Source organism: Nilaparvata lugens, chromosome 8 (genome assembly GCF_014356525.2).
Source record: "Nilaparvata lugens isolate BPH chromosome 8, ASM1435652v1, whole genome shotgun sequence".
Lineage (NCBI taxonomy): Eukaryota > Metazoa > Arthropoda > Insecta > Hemiptera > Delphacidae > Nilaparvata > Nilaparvata lugens.
The window spans coordinates 21,084,574-21,102,944 of NC_052511.1; the positions used below are offsets into that span (position 1 = coordinate 21,084,574).

At 32.5% G+C, this 18,371-nt stretch overlaps 1 protein-coding gene across 1 annotated transcript; it reads left to right on the plus strand.

Moving 5' to 3' along the window:
- Positions 1-6,624: 6,624 nt before the first annotated feature.
- LOC111048004 (zinc finger protein 184) lies at positions 6,625-18,249 on the plus strand. The gene is made up of 3 exons (XM_022333846.2): positions 6,625-7,504; positions 8,607-8,936; positions 14,166-18,249. The coding sequence occupies exons 1-3, from the start codon at positions 6,968-6,970 to the stop codon at positions 14,688-14,690; spliced, it is 1,392 nt and encodes a 463-aa protein (XP_022189538.2). The 5' UTR covers positions 6,625-6,967; the 3' UTR covers positions 14,691-18,249.
- The last annotated feature ends 122 nt before the right edge of the window (positions 18,250-18,371 follow it).

Consider the following 18,371-nt stretch of genomic DNA (forward strand, 5'->3'; position numbering starts at 1 on the left):
TCTTCTCTTCCATTTTTAGTAAAATTTGATTATATTTCGATCATGTATCGTTCTCTATTCAGAGGCTGTTGATTAAAACGTTAAAATTAAAAACGAAATTTTTTAATAGGCTGAAACGTTTTAAAGTGATTTTATGAATGAATCGTTTGATGGAATTAAAAATGGAGACAATTCTCTACAACCTTGACTACATTTTGAAATTTTCAATATTTCCTTCATATTATATGTTCACTGAGCTAAGGGTCGTGGAATAATAGACGATGTATGTACTTTTTCGTTGGACTTAAGGGATGCTGTGTCACCAGAACCTCTGTGAACAAGTTGAGATATACACTGAAATACACTCAAATACATATGAACATAGTAACATGTTGACATGCTTAGTTCTCATGTGACAAGAGACAATGAAGATGTCACTAAATTGACAAAATGGTTCTCAAAACACCCACTGCTGTTTACTTTCATCAACATTGAAAGTGTAATTCCAATAAGCAATGGGTTGATTGGCAACAAAGATATAAATTATTGTCACTTAGCTTGTGAAATTGGCGTAAATTGTACAGAGTGGTGCAGAGGAAACGCATGTTTTTCGAACCGCTAGTGCTCGGCAACGGGAGGGGGTTTTACCCTGGATCGAATGCTGGCAGACGGCCCATACTATGTCATTTCAGTTGCTATGAGGGTTTGAATGTACAACATCGTGTGTTTGCTGTCGATCAGTTTCTTAGAACTAATGAATCGGTCTGTAGTCACAGTGCAACGCTTTTCCGTCAATATTTTAGAGTTGGGCGTCGAGGTACAATGCCCGATCGAAATACTGTACTCCGATGGGTTGCAGCGTTTAGGAGTATGAAGAAATTAAATTGAAAGACAAAGGGGTTTATTTTTGTGTTATGTACACACCAACTTCTTGTAATTTCAATCCTCATAATATTTACTTCCCTTAATGTAGTCATTGGTTGCGACACAACTAATACTCTTTTCGGAATTAGGAAAAATTCATTATGCAACATACTTGTCCATTTTAACTACGGTACTGCTAACATATTTCCAAGCAGTCTGATGTCATATATGCTAAAAGGATGCTTACAGATAGCTGAAGCTGGAGAGAAAGTTATGGCTTCTATGAAAGCACTGGCTCTTTATGGTCGTGCTCCCTCTGACTCTAGGCTTTCAACATTTCCCAAAATGCACTGCTCAATCAGAGTGCAACCAGTAATGCTGGCAAATGTCATTCTCGCACATACCTGCAGGTCCAAAATTGGTTAGGTTTTAATAAGCCTTCTAGGAGTTTTGACTGGCCCAAAATCAAAAAATTGGCAACTATCACAACAATGATGAAGACTGCACCTGCTGGAATAAATTGTTCCTGGTTTCTTACAGATGTAAATCTGGGTGCAACTCCAAACCTGCAGATGCTTGAAGAGGAGCTTTTAATGCTCACCAATGTGCAAGAATAAAATTGTTAACGTGACGCTTGCAAAAATCTAGATGTCTAGTCATTCAAAATTTTCAATCTACGACTTGTTACTGGACCAAAAGCAAAAAAGCTACACCTACCACAACAACTAACAACAGGTCCTAACCTTAGTCCTTACAACAGGGTTGGACCAAAACCAAACAATTGACAACAATGATGAATAGTGCGTCTGCTGGAATAAATTGTTCCTGGTTTCATGCAGATGTAAATCTGGGTGCAATTCCAAATCTGTAGTTGCTTGAAGGGGGGCTTTCAATGCTCACCAATGTGCTAGAATTGTTCTGGTGACACTTGCAAAAATCCTTGAACCGGCATGAAGATTAATTTGTGAATCCCAGGAAGAAGTTTAATCACATATGGTTCATCCTGTAACGATCGAGAGTGCTAATTAGAAAGTAGTGAAATCAGTGGTAGCCGCAGAAGAGAACAGTGATGGTCAAATAATAATTATCAAGACGTCTAGTCATTTAAAATTCACAACTTGTTATAATAAAGTAAAACTAAAACGGATTAGATCTGCTTCATGTTTTGCTTACTACTTTGTATTCAATAGCTATAATCGAGGAATTGACGAAAGGTATGGACAATTAGTAAATCTTGAATCGAAATAAATTCTATCCTCCATCAACAAGGAAAGTCTACTTGAAGGAAGGCTTTCAATGCTTTACAATGAGCTAGAATTGTTCTGATGATGCACTTGACTTTTTCAATTTTCAGTGTGAATGCATAATGATAACAAGTCAAATATGAGAGAAATATTAATTGAAAACTACGATTTCTCGATTACATGCTTTTTCTTGATACGTTCGATATGAAAAATTCAAAATGGAGTCAAGGTGAAAGAGATTGTTTTCCTCTTTTCACTCCAATAAACGATTTTAGCTATACGATTACCATTAAAAAGTTACCAGAAATCGAAAAATTACAATTTTATTTTTCATTATTCCTCTGTTAAACAACAGCCTCTAAATAGAGAATGATACATGATAGGAACTTGCGATTGGTCTCATATTTTGAAGGATTTCATGTTCTACAAGCTCAGTTGTCTTAAATCCATATTGACAAACCACTGTTTTACATAGAAAAACTGCCAAGACCGTGAAAATGAAGGAAATATCTTGTAAGCTCTTTATTCTTCTTAAACTATCGAATCGAACTTAAGAACCCTATTTTTCATGAATTATCTGATGCAAATAAAATGAAGATTTTGTTATACATAATGGGGTTCTATCATAATTAGTTTAAGAGATATGCTGATTTGAATATAGAAATTGGCGAATTTATGTGTAGGGAAATAGGAGTAGAAATACACTCAAGAATGAATTTTTTATTTTCTGTCTTAATTTGAAATATGATGTATGACTTTGAACCACCTTGTCTTGCTGAGAAGAATGAGCTATGGTATGAGAAGATCCGATCATTCTCTAAAACATTATTGAGTTTATATTTTTGATCCTTATATACATGTGATCCTTATAGGTGTGATTCACACCTTATAGGTGTGATCCTTATATACGCCCTTCTCCACTGGGAAAAAGTGAAATTATGTACAGCAAACGGGTGTTTATTATAAATGATTTGAGGCACATTTTCACGACATACTTGAACGATATTTCAATTTAAGGACAATGATTAAGTGGCGATTGTTAGAGCGAAGAATTGCGTGTTTTTTGAAATGCAAGGAAATTTGTTATCAACATTTGTACCTGGAAATCTATCTGAGATAGAAATGTCCATCTGGTCTCAGGAGCACAAAATTACGCCCACAGATACATTGAATTATACATTTCCGAACGGAATTATACAAACAAAGATTTCTTGAAATTTGTTTTTTTCCGAAAATGTAACTCGTTTTTAAAAATTGTAGCCCAGTACTCATCAAAGATAGAGAGTTTTTTCAATGATTTCATTTTATTGAAAATTTTATTAAATAAAAAAAGGATTGGAATGATATTTTTTGTCCGATGTCTGGATTTGGCAGAAATAACAAAAACCTAGAAAAGGAAACGAAAATTCGAGGTTTTTGAGCCACCTGTAAAACGCTCCAGAGCTTTAAGGTCAATTTTTTATGTTCAAATTGTATAATACTTCAAGAAAATTTCACTACAAATTCAGTTGGTTCAGAATTAATTCCTGAAACGGCCCATTTCTAGTACCTGGTGACTGGACTACATAATTGTAGGATTCATTCGTAACTTTTGTGTGGTTGTAAGCTTGTCTTATTCAATGAATTACCATTCCCTGTAGTGTTACTTTACAATAAATATGAATCAGTTATTATACTATTAAATTTATTATTAAATGATAATTGTTGTGAGGTGTGTTGTTATCCGTGGGTGATCTAAAGAACTAGGAATCCTGAGCTTCTCATCTAATCATTTATTAGATAATTAGTTATATGATCGAAATAGAATATAACTAAAGTTGAAACATGATTGATATATGGAAATATATTGTTAATAATTAACTTAGTTGTTTATTTGTTGTTATAAAATAATTAAATTGTTTATTGTTACAAATCAATGGAAAATACAACAATATAGAGACTAGGGTAGTATTTTTAAATTTAAATCAAAGTGTTCCTTTTGAATAATATGCTAGAAAGTACTGGTGCCAATGCAGCTTAGTCATCATTATTATATTTTTAGGTATTAAAATTGTTTTTTGGGCTACCAAAGAAAATAAGATGTGTAAATAAAATTAAATTACCATTAATTACTTTAAGATCTTAGATCACTGTATATTCGTTGAATAATAATTTGAGAGAATGATAAAGTAGTGGTGTATATCATGGCTGGAGTATATTAGTTTATTTATTTGCAAATTTAAATGTATAAAGTTTATGGGTCTGTAAAATAATTCAGACTCATATTTAATACATCTTGCATTTTAAACGGTTGCTGCTTCATATTTGGAATAATAAGAGAATTCAAAATGAAGTACGGTAGCTTTTAATTTCATCCCTTATAATAAGCCTAAGGATAAATAGGTTTGATCAAATGTGTTCAAGTGTGCATTTAAGAAGAGTTATAATGTATGATTTATTGTTTATTGCTATTCAAATATTATGCATTTCCACCGTAAAACGAGATTGTGGGGGGGGGGTAAAAACTATTTAGTGAGACTCAAAGTCCTTGATTCAAAATACAAATTGAAGAATATATTTTCATTCAATATGTATATTCTTATTACCTATTGAAGTTGCACTGAGTTAGGCTATTGTATTTTCTTTTATCTCTGACAATAGCCTATATTTTACTTTTCTTTGTTGTTTTTATTGAATAATATTTTCAGCCATAATACTGTATCTTAACTCATATTTCAAATAGTTATGAATAACTGCTATATCCTAGTCGTTATCTTTAACTGATGTACTATAATATTTTCTTCATGGTGTACATTAGCTTTTGTAACCGGTTACCTATGGTATATCATATCAATAAGTTATTTTAGCCTTGAAATCAATGTATGAGTTTAGGTATTTAATTGTATCGTTGTATTATTATTAGTGAATTTATTTAGTATGTACAAGAACTTGATATTTTTCCTGATCTGTAATTAGAGCGATTGTAATCTGGTGATATTTGAATAAAATTGCACTGATTTATTCTTGAAGAATCTAGTTGATTTTATTCTACATATTGATTTATTTCATTTCTCTGTAGTCTGTACTCTCATTAATTTAAATCTTGAACCTTTTGCTTTTATTTCGCTGTCTCAAGCATAATACTGCAGAATCTTGTTACAATACTTTTTGCTCTAAGTGATAAGCAGAGATTATAGAATGCAATACATAATAAAATTTCTATAGAATGGATGAACACCAGATTATTATTAATCATTAATACAAATTTATAAATTCATTCTATAAACTTCCTCTCTGGTGTTAAGGTCAAATATAATATATTTAAGCCCAAGTCTTATGCATGGTTGACCGAGATGAGTCCATTAATAATTATTTTTCAGAAAAATCACCAGAGAGTAAGTTTATAGAATGAATGTATAGATTCGTTATAAATGATTTTCATTTAAAAAAATTTGTATTCATATTAAAAGTAAAATGCATCTTATTTTGCAATGCAAAAAATGGAGTATTTTTTATTTCTACTCTGAGGATTACAATAGGTAGCCTACCTACGGTACCTCTTACTTCCGATGTCTTCAACACGGACAGGGAATAACAGTCCTGTTTTCTATTGTTTTCTATTATTATTGTCTCCTAATCTAGTTTTCTGTCGTCTCTCTACCACTCGTATCTGCAACAAAATCAGTTTAATTTCTCCACAAAACTCTCAATTTATATTGTTCAATTTGGTTTTGTTTTGAATAAGAACATTTTGTAATTAATAGTCTAAGAGAGACAGAAATATATTTATTTCTAAAAAACTTCAAATTACAAAAAAATATTATGTAGGCCTACTCAAACACAGTTTTAATAAAAACAACAAAAATAAAACAATAATATATAATGAATACACTAAACTAAATTAGTAACTTTTAAGAAAATGTTCTGCATAGGCAAATGCAAATGCTTGTGCGCCAGGGGAGATAATATTTCTATAATAATAATGAAACCATTTTCCCAGTCAAAGTGTTGTAGTTTTGAATCTTCATATTATTCATGTCATGCATTGAATGAAGCGCTAACAATAAACGCTAAAATATTCTATGATTAATAAGAGAAATAATATTTCTTCAATAATAATAGAATTTTCCTAGTCGACGTGTAGTTTCGAATATAGCGCTGTCTATAGTACCAGCCTAAACTCACTTAAAGCCAATGCCTTCATAGTTTTGCCAAACAACCTATTTTGAACATGAAGATTTTGATATCGATATTGATATCTAACAATTATTTTTATAGCTCTAATTGAATTAATTTCATAAGTCTTCAACTTTTGATAGTTTTTTATAAATAATTTGATGTTAGATTAATAATTTTTCATGAATAATTTAGATGTTAAAACACAAAATTTTGTCAATATGAAACCTTGCTGCTAGTATACATGATAGATTCGAAAATTGTTATTTTCACAATGAAGTAATAAAATTTATTCGCTATAATACATTGATTTCGCATAAAATTTCCAGTAATTATCGAACCGCCCATTGTAATTACGATATTATCGAATGAAATGATCAAGGCAGCAGCAGCTTGAGATAAACTCCAAACAATAATGTCTGAAATTATTGTCAGCTGTTTAGTTTACGTGATGTATTGCAGTTTTAGTAAAATTTGCAGTTATTATGGCCTTTTGTGATAGTAAATATTGTTGTTGTGAGTCTAATAGTGTATTTGAAGAATGTTTCAGTGATAGGACGCAGTGCAATTGTGAGTTGTGTCGATGGTAGCCATAGGTTCGCGGATGGGTCGTCGCAGGACGCCTACGTCCGAAGTACATTTTTTGATAAATTGCATGGTTGTATGAAAGTACGAAGGCGTAAATTCTTTGTTAAATTACTAGTGGTTTATAGAAGGTTTTAAAAATGAATCACATATCTCATTATCGAGGTGCTCTGCCTCACCAAATACATCCCAATCATTGTCCACCGCTACAAAACTTCCCGGCTCGCTTTCCGAGCCCCACAATGTCAGACAATGTAAATGCATTGATGATCTCTCAAATGGCCAATGATGGGACACTACAATACCACAACACAAATGTTCAACATTTTATTGTCGAAAATCGACATATAGGCCAGAATACTGAGCCAATCAAAGAACCTGCGCAGCCCACTAGAAAACCTGAGCGGGTCAGTTCGGGTTTTCAAACTATGGAAACTGATTTAAACTTTAAACCGTCAATTAGTAGCAATACTAGTCAACGATTAACTCACCACTGTAATCGTGGGGCAAAGAATTGTGCTCAGTGTTTCAAGGGACAGACAAAAATCATGGTGGATGTTTCGACAATGACTGATAACGATGAAATGGACCAAGCCGCTAGTTGGGCCAGTGTCACAACGCAGTCTGGCAATACCAAAGTAGCTGAATATCTCACCAGTTTACGCCAATTTTTAAAGGTAAGTTTTTTAATTTTAAAAATTAACTTCTAAAATATTTAGAAATTGACACATCAGTCTGTATAGGCCTAATTTATTTACTGATTTAAAACAAATATATTATACAATATTCAGACAAGAAATATCAGGCTATTGCTTAAAACTTTTATTTCTTAATTAGGCCTAGTCAAAACGTTTTGTAGGTATGTCAATATAAATTTATTAAGCTACATCAAATCATCAACCTTGAAATTACTAATCAAAATAAAACAAAAAATGTCAAAGTTGTTAAAAAGACTTTGGAAAAAACAGAAAACAAACGAATTCACAGAATAGGCCTATAGAATAAAACACATTACGGTAATTTTGAGCCCAAAAATATCACGTTCAATAAGTATCAAAATATAAATAGCCTAGGTTTATATCTTACTCAAGTAGTTTGAGCATGAACAATTTGTTTAACCTACTGGAAAATAATAATCCATTATGAAAAACACTTGTAAATAGCTTGAAAGCTGAAAGCCGAAGCTATGTATAGCCTATATAATTGTTAGCCTTATATAAAAAAGTTGAAAAAAGGGTGCTATGTATACTCTGTACAGAATTACTTCCGACCTGGGATGGACATACAGCAGAGAAAGCATACAGCGGGAGGGATACAAAGGCGTGATGTTGCCGTTTTAAAGCGGCCAGCGATCTCCTATTGACTTTTCATGTGCGCATGCTACACATGCGAAGTTTCCTGTCTGAAAGTGGTCAGACGACTGACAAATTGGCAACTGTGCCTCCACCTATTACTCTATTAATCACTGTAATTGGCTGATCACCCTCCATTTCTCTGCGCTGCATATTACTCCAATTCTGAAGTAAATTTGCACGGACTATAATTATTTCTACATTAATTAACAATTCAAGTAGCCCTATTAAAATACTTTATTACACAATAAAATCAATGTGACATCTCTGTATCGATTTTCAACGCTGTAGTATTATTATATCATTGAGTAAAAAAGAGTTGTATTCTCTGTTTGCATTTCTGATTGCTAAAGCGAATGTGCTAAACTGTGATTCCACTGAACTGTTGGCTTGAGATTGGGTTGTAATTGGGTTGCTCTTTGCTTAGCTTTCCTCACCGCCGGAGGGCAAGCGCCGCCTAGGGGATGTCCGCATCATCTCCTCGTCAGATGGCACCCGGCTCTACTGTTGTCCCGAGTGCCACATGGCCTACCCGGACAAGTCGCTGCTGGAACCGCACCTCGCCGCACACAAGATCGAACGCCGGTTCATATGCAACGTGTGCGGCGCTGGCCTCAAGCGCAAGGAGCACCTGGACAGGCATGCCTTGTCGCACAGCGACGAGCGACCCTACTCGTGTCAGCTGTGTCCGAAGACGTTCAAGCGCAACGAGCATCTCGCCAGGCATGCGATCGTGCACACCGGCCACAAGGGACAGGTGTGTACCGAGTGTGGCAAGGCCTTCTATCGTAGGGATCATCTCCGCAAACATTGTCAGGGCCATCTGGCCAAGAGGCTGCGGGCGGCCGCATCACAGTCCTCCTAGCCCGCCGCTCTAGACGACAACGATTGTGGTGTCGATTAACATAACATTCAAATCAAAACGGATTTATTGCTAGGAAACAATATAGGTATCAAAAACACTGTTAGGACCATTATAGGGTAACTGCGTTGCAGTCCGAGCCCGCTGTAGACGACGACGACGATTACTAATAAAATCAATTTATCGTTTGACAAACAATATTCCAAAAAAACTCTTAGGTCCATTAGACCAAGAGTCAAGAGCGACTAAGTTGCAGTCTTAGAACGTTGTAGACGTTGGTGGAATGTAAAGCTACAATCGCACATTTAGTGAGGTCCACCTTATAATGGCGGTAGTTGATTAACATTGGTGTTGCTATCCTTGTCTATCTTTCGACAAAGCAGATGACGGTATCCTTTTCCATTGTTTTCTAAAAATGTAGAAATATAATTAATCAACAAACTATTCAATCTCCATTATGAAAATTCATTACTTAATTATTGAGAAAAATATCTTCTTGGCGTATAGAATATATTTGACTATTTTAAACAAGAATTAACAGTTAATATTACATCAGATATACCAGTATCAGCTTTCCTCTACAGAAGGTCTTTCACCATTGTCATTATAACGTGGACCTCACTGTAATATCAGAGTACAGTGGGGTACAGTGTAGTACTTTATTAATAACCGGTACAGTGAAAATATTATTCCCATGAGATCTAATGGGACTATTCACACCCCGGCCGAGCGAGTAAGAATAGTCCCATGAGATCTCATGGGAATAATATTATTACTGTACCGAACAAGTTAGCTGACACTGATAGGTGTGAATCCTGCTTAATGTTCTGCAATGATATCAAATCGGTTTTATTATTCTGAACATTTCAGCGTTAAAACATTGTCAGGCTAGATCTAGACGGTAGTATCCCATCGTAGTGTGTAGCCTATAGAGACGCTATACATTAAAATGAAATGATTTTATTATTCTGAAACAACATTTCGAAATTAAATAACAAAACAAGTATTTGAGTAAAAGGTTGAGGACGTTGGCCTCTTAGACCTGATTTATTGTAGACAATAGTTTTTCTGACATTTACGTTCAAAAACAAAAAAATCTGTTTTGTTATTCTAATACAAAATTCCATAAATATTAAATACATGAGTGGCTTGTAGACAGAAAATGTAGAGACAGTAAGTTACTGGCTACTAGTGGTAGTATTTACGTCACTTTCCATCAAGTTCTATTAGGACAAATAATTGGAAATTGCTGGGAAGTGGCGCAATGAAAAGCTCTGACTGCCACTAACTTTCCGTTTCTACATTCCCTGTCTATGAGAATCTTTACACTGCTCACCTTAATAGCTTTGAAGCAGAGTACAGTGTCTCACGCATTGCCTCTTAGTATCGGTAGATGTGAATGAGGCTTAATAACTCTTCTAGCGAGACTAAAGTGCATACCAAGAGGTTACATTTTGAAAACTGTCTATTCTGATCGGCAAGATTTTAGACCTATGGCAACACATTGTCATTTGGGAATAAATCGAAATAACTATAAATTCCTGAGTGCACCTAAAATATTGAGTGAACAAAGTCGTTTAGATCTACTACTAATAACTAATAGAACAAAATCTTATCAAATTAGGAACTATTGTGCATAAGGAAGGGTTAAACAAAGCATAGTGCTAAAAATCTCCAAATCGTCGAGGTCCAGAGAAAAGATAATTTCTAAAATTCTTGTAAAAATACACTTGTATAAAAATCGTGCAATATTCTGTTCAATTACTGCTAAAAAGCACTAAATATTTGGACAAAACGTTATATATTGTGTAGATATCACCCAGTAGTTTCACATTCTATTTTTATAAAAAATTATATTTAAAAATTATAATATTGGATTTAAAAGTTGTATATAAAGCTTCTTCATCTCATTCTATATTGTTCGTATTGTAGTTTTAGTGAGTGCTTAGAATTTCTAATTTTTAGATAACTTAGGTCTAGAAACAAGATAACTCCCTGTTCACAGCTATTTTAATTAATCAACACGTTATATTTTTTCTAATTGAACATTTAGGATTTCAATTCTTATATAACAAGATGAAGTTGCCATTTTTCAATTAGCAGGTGAATAGATCTCAATATTTCTTTTTAGGTTTTTATATTATTCTGTTGTTTACATTTTATCTCATTGAGTGCCATTTAGTATTATAAAAATATATTTATGGAGGTAAAATCTTCTGGTCATTCAACCACTCAGGTATGTTTAGGTTGTTGGTGCGTCCAAAGTCACTTAATTAAGTAACCTTTCACTTTAATCCACTTTACATTCAAATAAATTATGTAAAAAATATTTCCTGATTTTAGTTTTGATCTAGAGGGATTCCTTGAATGCGGTACTAAATTTGCATAATTCTCTTGAGTGAATGATAAATCATTTTTGCAATATGCTATTTTAACACTAGTCCTTTTTTAAATTCGTCCCTACAGATTATATGAAGAAATCTGCACATTGCTTTTTGTCAAATTGCTTTATGTTGTTGAGAGCATAGCTTTCTATTATGTGAGTTTTCTAATTAAGTCATAGCCAACCTATTTTGAAAGTCTATTTAATTTTAAAACCATTTCATTGATTGAAAGTTTGATATAAAAATCGGGACCTAATGCAATATAATTATGAATACACGTTTCATCCAATGAAATGAATTATTTTTAAAATCTGAAATATTTCATTAATTTAGGCAAGTACAAATAATTATGCCGTTTTAAAAGAAGTGCAATAATTTCTCGTTAAATTTAGATTAACAACTGGTAGGCCACTATTGAGATGGTATTCATTGGTAAACCACCAATCAATGTATCTAACTATCAATCTTCATGATTTTTGTTGTATTTATTGCTTATTCTAAGTACTGATTTAATGGAAAATTTGTTAGTACTTGTTCTTCAAATGCATGCCTGTCTATTTCCACTTGGAAACATGAACGTGAATAAATTTGATAATTCTATCTGTACCAAATTCTCCTTTTCATAATGATCAGTGAATGATTCATCTTCAATGTCTTGTCTTCGAAAAATAATTATAATAATTTGGTTCTATCATTTCAGATCTACCGTAAACATTTTCACAAAAATTGTATTTTCATATTAATATTTTTGTGAGTGATGAGTGAATTTTTATTATTTGGAGAACAAGTATCAATTTTGCCGCTTCGGATTCACACTATCTACTCTCTTTCTTCCTTGTCATTCCATTCCATTCCGATTTTACACGCTTTCAGTTTGTTCTGGGCCTAAGAAAGGATTTTAAAATAAATCTGATTGTATCTCGCTATTACATAATTTGAATTTTCACTTGTTGATCTTTTTTTTCAATTGTGTCTATTCAGTTGGTTTGTAAATTTTACAGTTGTTTCAAATACCAAAATTATCAAACAATTCTATAAAAAGAATGGCTTCTCTGATAAAAATTCGCCTAAATCAGTGAAATTTGACAATAATCAAATTTAAGTAATTCTAATAACAATGAATGATGAAAATTATTGTTTGCAACTAATAAAAAAATAATGGATGAATTCCTTTCGTAAGATATCTTCCTTTGTGGGGTTTAGTTATTTAAGATTTTGAGTTCACCTGTTGTGTCAGGAATAAATAGGTTTAGATCCAAGGATGTGAAAATTTCAACTTCAGTTCAGTTCAAGTTTAGTGAATCCATGTTATTTCAATAAAATTGAATTATTTAAATCAAATTTTAGGTGTTGTATTTTAATCAAATTTACGTCATGAAAAATATTAGAAAACATTTGAGATTGAATCATCTAGACTAGCTCTAGATTCTAGTATCTGGACACCATCTAGACTTCTTCAGTACATTATCTAGACTAGTAAAAAGTATTTCACTTATTCATTCATTTTTCCAAATAAATTATTCCAATAATAAGAATCAAATTTTTAAACGCTGGTCATTTTTTTTTTATAATCCGATGCTCCGTTATACAAATCACACCTTGAGAAGCCATTTTTCTTGTTTATATTGATACATTTTCATAGATTTTTGTTTAAACAAAGAGGGATAGTGTGAATTTGAACGCAATATTTGTTAATAACATAAATTAGTCCTGTAAAATCCTATCAACTAGGTCCAGTTTGTATTGTAAGAGAGTAACGGAATGGAAAGGCAATGGAATAGGAAAAGTCATTGATGAAAATGAGAATGAACAAAATGAAATTTGAGAGAGATTAGAGCGAAATAACCCAAGATTAAGAAAACATGAAGATTGGGTGAAGATAAAAAGAAGTAAGTGTCTAGAAGTGGCACATAAGAAACAGTAACATAAATGAGAATATGTAGATAAAGAACAATGAATAAAGTGAAAGAAAATATGAATGAAACAAAATTTGGTGAATGAAGAAAAACTAACGTTCTATGACTGAAAACCAAGAAAAGAAATGTTTCATGAAAAATAGTATGAATTATTTCTACAATATATTTTTCTAAAAGTCATGTCTTTACAATATTCTATAAAACTATTTTACACAAAATATTTTATATGTAAAGACAAGCATGATCTTAAAAGTTGAACAACTTCAAAGATGATTTCTGTTGAAGAGATATTAAATGCGTCTGACTAAGAAAATGTATAAATTTCCAAAAGTTAACCATAAAGATAAACATTAGTATAAAACTAGAAGCTAGTAACAGAGTTCAGGGATGGAGCATGAAATGACCAGGAAAACACTAATGAGATTCATTAATATTGCTATGTTAAAAACGATTTTTTTTTGGATTTCACAGTACATTACTTTGACGATAGTAGAAATACTGTTGAAATAGATTATCAATAAATTAATAATTATAATTATATGATCATTCGATTCAACACAAAATATACAAAAGAAATCAAAATACAAAAACAACTGAATGTTGATATTATGATGAGAGAACAGAGGTACCCTTTTGATAATGGAAACTTAATAGTTTCAAAGATAATAAACTGACTTTTAATGTAAAATACGTTTGAGATAATTGAATGGTTAAAGAATAGAGGGAAAAGTGTGAACTGTCGGAAGGGAATGAAGAAGGAAGAGTTGAGCGAGATAGTGTGAATCGGGCATCTAGATGCGCCACTAATGAGGTTGGTTTGACAGATGGAGAAGCCATGGGTGTGCGGCACATGTGGCGTGGGCCACGCGCGCAAGGAACACCTAGACCGGCACCTCTTGTGTCACACCGACGAGCGCCCGTTCACCTGTCAGGTGTGCGCCAAGTCGTTCAAGCGCCACGAACACCTCCTGCGGCACGTCATCATCCACACCGGCCACAAGACCGAGATCTGTCCCGAGTGCGGCAAGGGCTTCTACCGCAAGGACCATCTGCGCAAGCACCTCCAAGGTCATGCCGCCAAGAAGGCCAAGATGGCTGCCGGCGCGCAACAAAATGGCGGCGGCAGTTGCAGTGCTGCAAACCAAACCATGCAGCAGCAACAACAGCAGCAACAACAGCAGCAGCAGCAGCAGCAACAGCAGCAGCAGCAGCAACAGCAGCAGCAGCAGCAACAGCAGCAACAAACGCCCGTGTCGGTGGCCACGCAACATGTGGATGGCTCCATGCTGCCTCCTCTGCCCTCGGCGCCCAAGTTTGAGGCTTTCTCCGAGTATAAGGGCAAGTTGTAGAGACACTCGTTAGGAGAAAATAATAGTAAGTTGATTTGAATTGATAAAGGGAGTTCAAGCACTAGGAGAAATAGTAACATGATTTGGATTGTAAGAGGGAATTTCAGCTCGTAAGGAAAAATTTAATAGTGAGTTATTTAAATTAAAATAGGGACTTCAAACTCGTTAGGAGAGATATTAACATGAATTGGATTGTAAGAGGGAATTTCAGCTCGTAAGGAGAAATAGTGAGTTAATTTGATTTGAAATAGGGACTTCAAGCTCGTTAGGAGAAATAGTAACTTGATTTGGATTGTAAGAGGGAATTTCAGCTCGCAAGGATAAATAGTGAGTTAATTTGAATTGAAATAGGGACTTCAAGCACGTTAGGAGAAATAGTAACTTGATTCGAATTGTATAGCTGCGTACAGACTTGGAGCGCCACGTACACGCGCAATTCACTTTTCATCAGCTGATTATACCTGTATTTGTAAAGAAACAGTAAGATACAGATATATAATAAGCATAGCATCAGCTGATGAAAACTGAAATGCACGTATTCGTGGCACTCAAGTCTGTACGCAGTGAGTTCAAGCTCGCAAGGAGAAATGATAAATTGATTTGAATTTTCTTAGAGGGACTTAAAGCTCTTATAAAGAAATAGAAAGTTGATTTTGATTGTCAAGGGAGTTGAAGTGTAGGATTTGAAAATTCAAGTGGAAAATGAATGTGGAATTGTAAGATGGAGTTGAAGTGTTGGTTTTGAATTTGTAGACTGGACTTGAAAGGAAAACTGTGTAGATGGTTCAGCCAAAAGTTTGTGTTGAAATAGCAGCCATGTGTGGATGATTGAATACAGCACATGCGCTCTTAGCTTTGAAATCTAAGGTTTGAATTCCTGAACTCTGAAATCTAGGGTTGAATTCCTTACAATCCTGGGGTTGGAATCTAGAATTTAAATTTCTTATAATCCATGGTTTGAACTCTGAAAACTTGCGATTGAATTCCTTACAAACCAAGGATTGAACTCTAAAATGTAGCGGATTAATTTACTTTTATTTATAAGGCTAACTTCAAATCTCGGGGACTATTCAGCAATGTGTATTCAGTCAGTTCACCACTGATTTTTAATAAACATAAATTATAGAAAATATAGATTTTTATATCATGTAAGATACACTTTGGTACAGTATTTAGATCCTATAGATTCGTAAATTGTTCACAAAACAAGAAATCAGTCTTGTGCATCAGCATATTTTACTTAATAATATAATTAAAAGTGAGAAAAATTGAGTGTAAATTATTATTTATATTTGTCAATTTTCAGTAATATTTTAAAGCCTTCCCGTTCGTGGAATCCCTCTAATGGGCTAGTATAAATGTACCTAATTTTGAGCAAAAATGTTATATCATTGGAATTTTTCCAGCAGGTTGTGAGGAAATCACAACTCAAGTATTATATTTCTAAAGTGGCTTAAAATTTAGCTTATTTATTCTTATAATTTAACAGACAATAGGTTTTTTGTCGTATTCAGTGTCATTATTTAATTATTATTATTATCCCTATTAATTTTATCTCATAATTGTTTATCTTACCAATGGTAAGTTAAGCTTCTAAATCAGCCGTAAATCAACTTAGCTTGTTCATAAATGAGCCATAATATTGAATTCATAAAAAATGTAAGAAACATTATTTATCCTTGCCGTAATATTCTCCAATTCATTAAAATATTAATAAACTCTTCATTTCAGCTGCATAGAAATACTCTCCATTTGATTAAATACTAGAACAAAAAGCAATATTCATTAATACTGCCAGTAAATTAGCTCAAGTTTGAAATTTGTTATACAAACCGAGTTTTTCTGTTTTCTTAGGTTCATTAAAATTCTAAAAGAATCCTTCACAAACAGTACAAAATTTAATCATTCAAGCAGTATAAATAAGACACTTAGAACTAAGAGTAGATTCAACGGAATGATACATTTTATGTGTTATATAGTTAATCTGTTGGTATAAAAATGTAATGGATATTTTTGTACAAGTAACATTTTAGCAGACAATGGTTTCGTATGATATTTGTTGATATTTCTATATAATTGGCAAACTAATAGCAAACAATGTTTGTTAGGCATTTTGTCAATATTTTTCATACTTTATAAAATATCATAAATCTTCGAATTTCCAGTACATATTTCTTTAGTGTACAACTTGTTCAATTAACCAAGAGTAAATTGGAACAATGATTTGATTTCTTGTTTAAGTTACCACCCCAAATTACCAAGTAGATTAGGAACTCTCTAATGTTTGGTGTAAGTTCTATGTAGGTTCTTACCTGACAAAAAAAATATTCCTAACTGAATGAATAATTCTGATGAAATTGCCCAAATTCTGAATTGCACATTAATTACTCAACTGTAAGTGAATTCTAAGTAATTCATGAAGTCTTCATATAAACTGATCGAGATCGAACCACTACTGAACTTTGATTGAACTCTATGGTTATTAGAATTATAATTATTTTGTTGATGCATAATGAAGGCGATTTCATTTGTCATAAATATGCTAATATTCTCAGTAGGCTTTGTTATTCATCATTAAAACAAAATAGAACTAAGCATTTCAGACTACAATTAAAAACAATGGAATATTAAAAACCAATAGACCATCTTTAACAGTATAACGGAATGCTCTGTCAACTTATTTTAAAAAAATCAAGTTTTTGGTTTCACCTGTATGAAGTATGCAGTAATTTAACTGTATTAAATTTTCCAATACCACGGTTTAAAGTTTTGTATTTTTTATACATCTACTTTGAAAAATTGGCAGCTCTTATTTCTTTAATATTTTATTTTGAGTTATATTTTATTATAAAAAAATTATAACTATTGAAATCAAACTTGGGAACTTTGTAAAAAATATTGAAATTGAGTCTTATTAATTTTCAAAGAATAATTATTGAATATTCTAGCACTATTATTATTGAATTTTAACTCATCAGTAAGATGAGAATTTGTGTCTTATGCACCTCTATTTTGAAACAATATGAATCTACATTTTATATTGAATTTGATTCCAATTTTACCTGTATAGTTCATAGGATATTGTGAGATGTTACTCAACATATATAAATATATTATATATATTCAAACGAGTGTAAAATGGATTGAATGCAAAATGTACCATATAAATTAATTCAACTTGGATTCTATAGTTTGTATGTGTAGTAGTAAGCTGTGTGTGTTGAATGAAGTGTGTGACTAGTAGACTATTTAGTGGCGATCTTGAAACACATTTTAAAATACAAATCAATTTTTATTTTATTATGTGATAGCCAGAAGCTTTAATTGGGCAGCTTATTACTTGATTTCCTTTGTGAATTAAAAAAATTATATTATACAGAACCAGTATTTACAAATTAGTATCTCGCCATTATAATTATTGATATATAACATATATTTTTTCTCGAATATGAAGAATTTCTTTTGTAATATTTAGTTTTAAATAATTTTATAACAAAACAAAAATTCTTACCTTTGAGTGTATAATATCGAGAGTAATAAAACTATTAATTCATTCAAATTGCTGGGTTTTCTTATTCAAATCAAATCAAGTTTTATTAAATAACTTTTTGCTATCAAAAAGAACGACTAGCAGTCAGATTTTTTAACAATAAATGAATTAATCACTCACTGTGACAACGT

Coding starts and splice junctions, on each gene's coding strand:
- LOC111048004 (XM_022333846.2), top strand. CDS start 6,968: ATGAATCACATATCTCATTATCGAGGTGCTCTGCCTCACCAAATACAT. Junction 7,505..8,606: donor GTTTACGCCAATTTTTAAAG/GTAAGTTTTTTA, acceptor CTCTTTGCTTAG/CTTTCCTCACCGCCGGAGGG. Junction 8,937..14,165: donor ACACCGGCCACAAGGGACAG/GTGTGTACCGAG, acceptor TTGGTTTGACAG/ATGGAGAAGCCATGGGTGTG.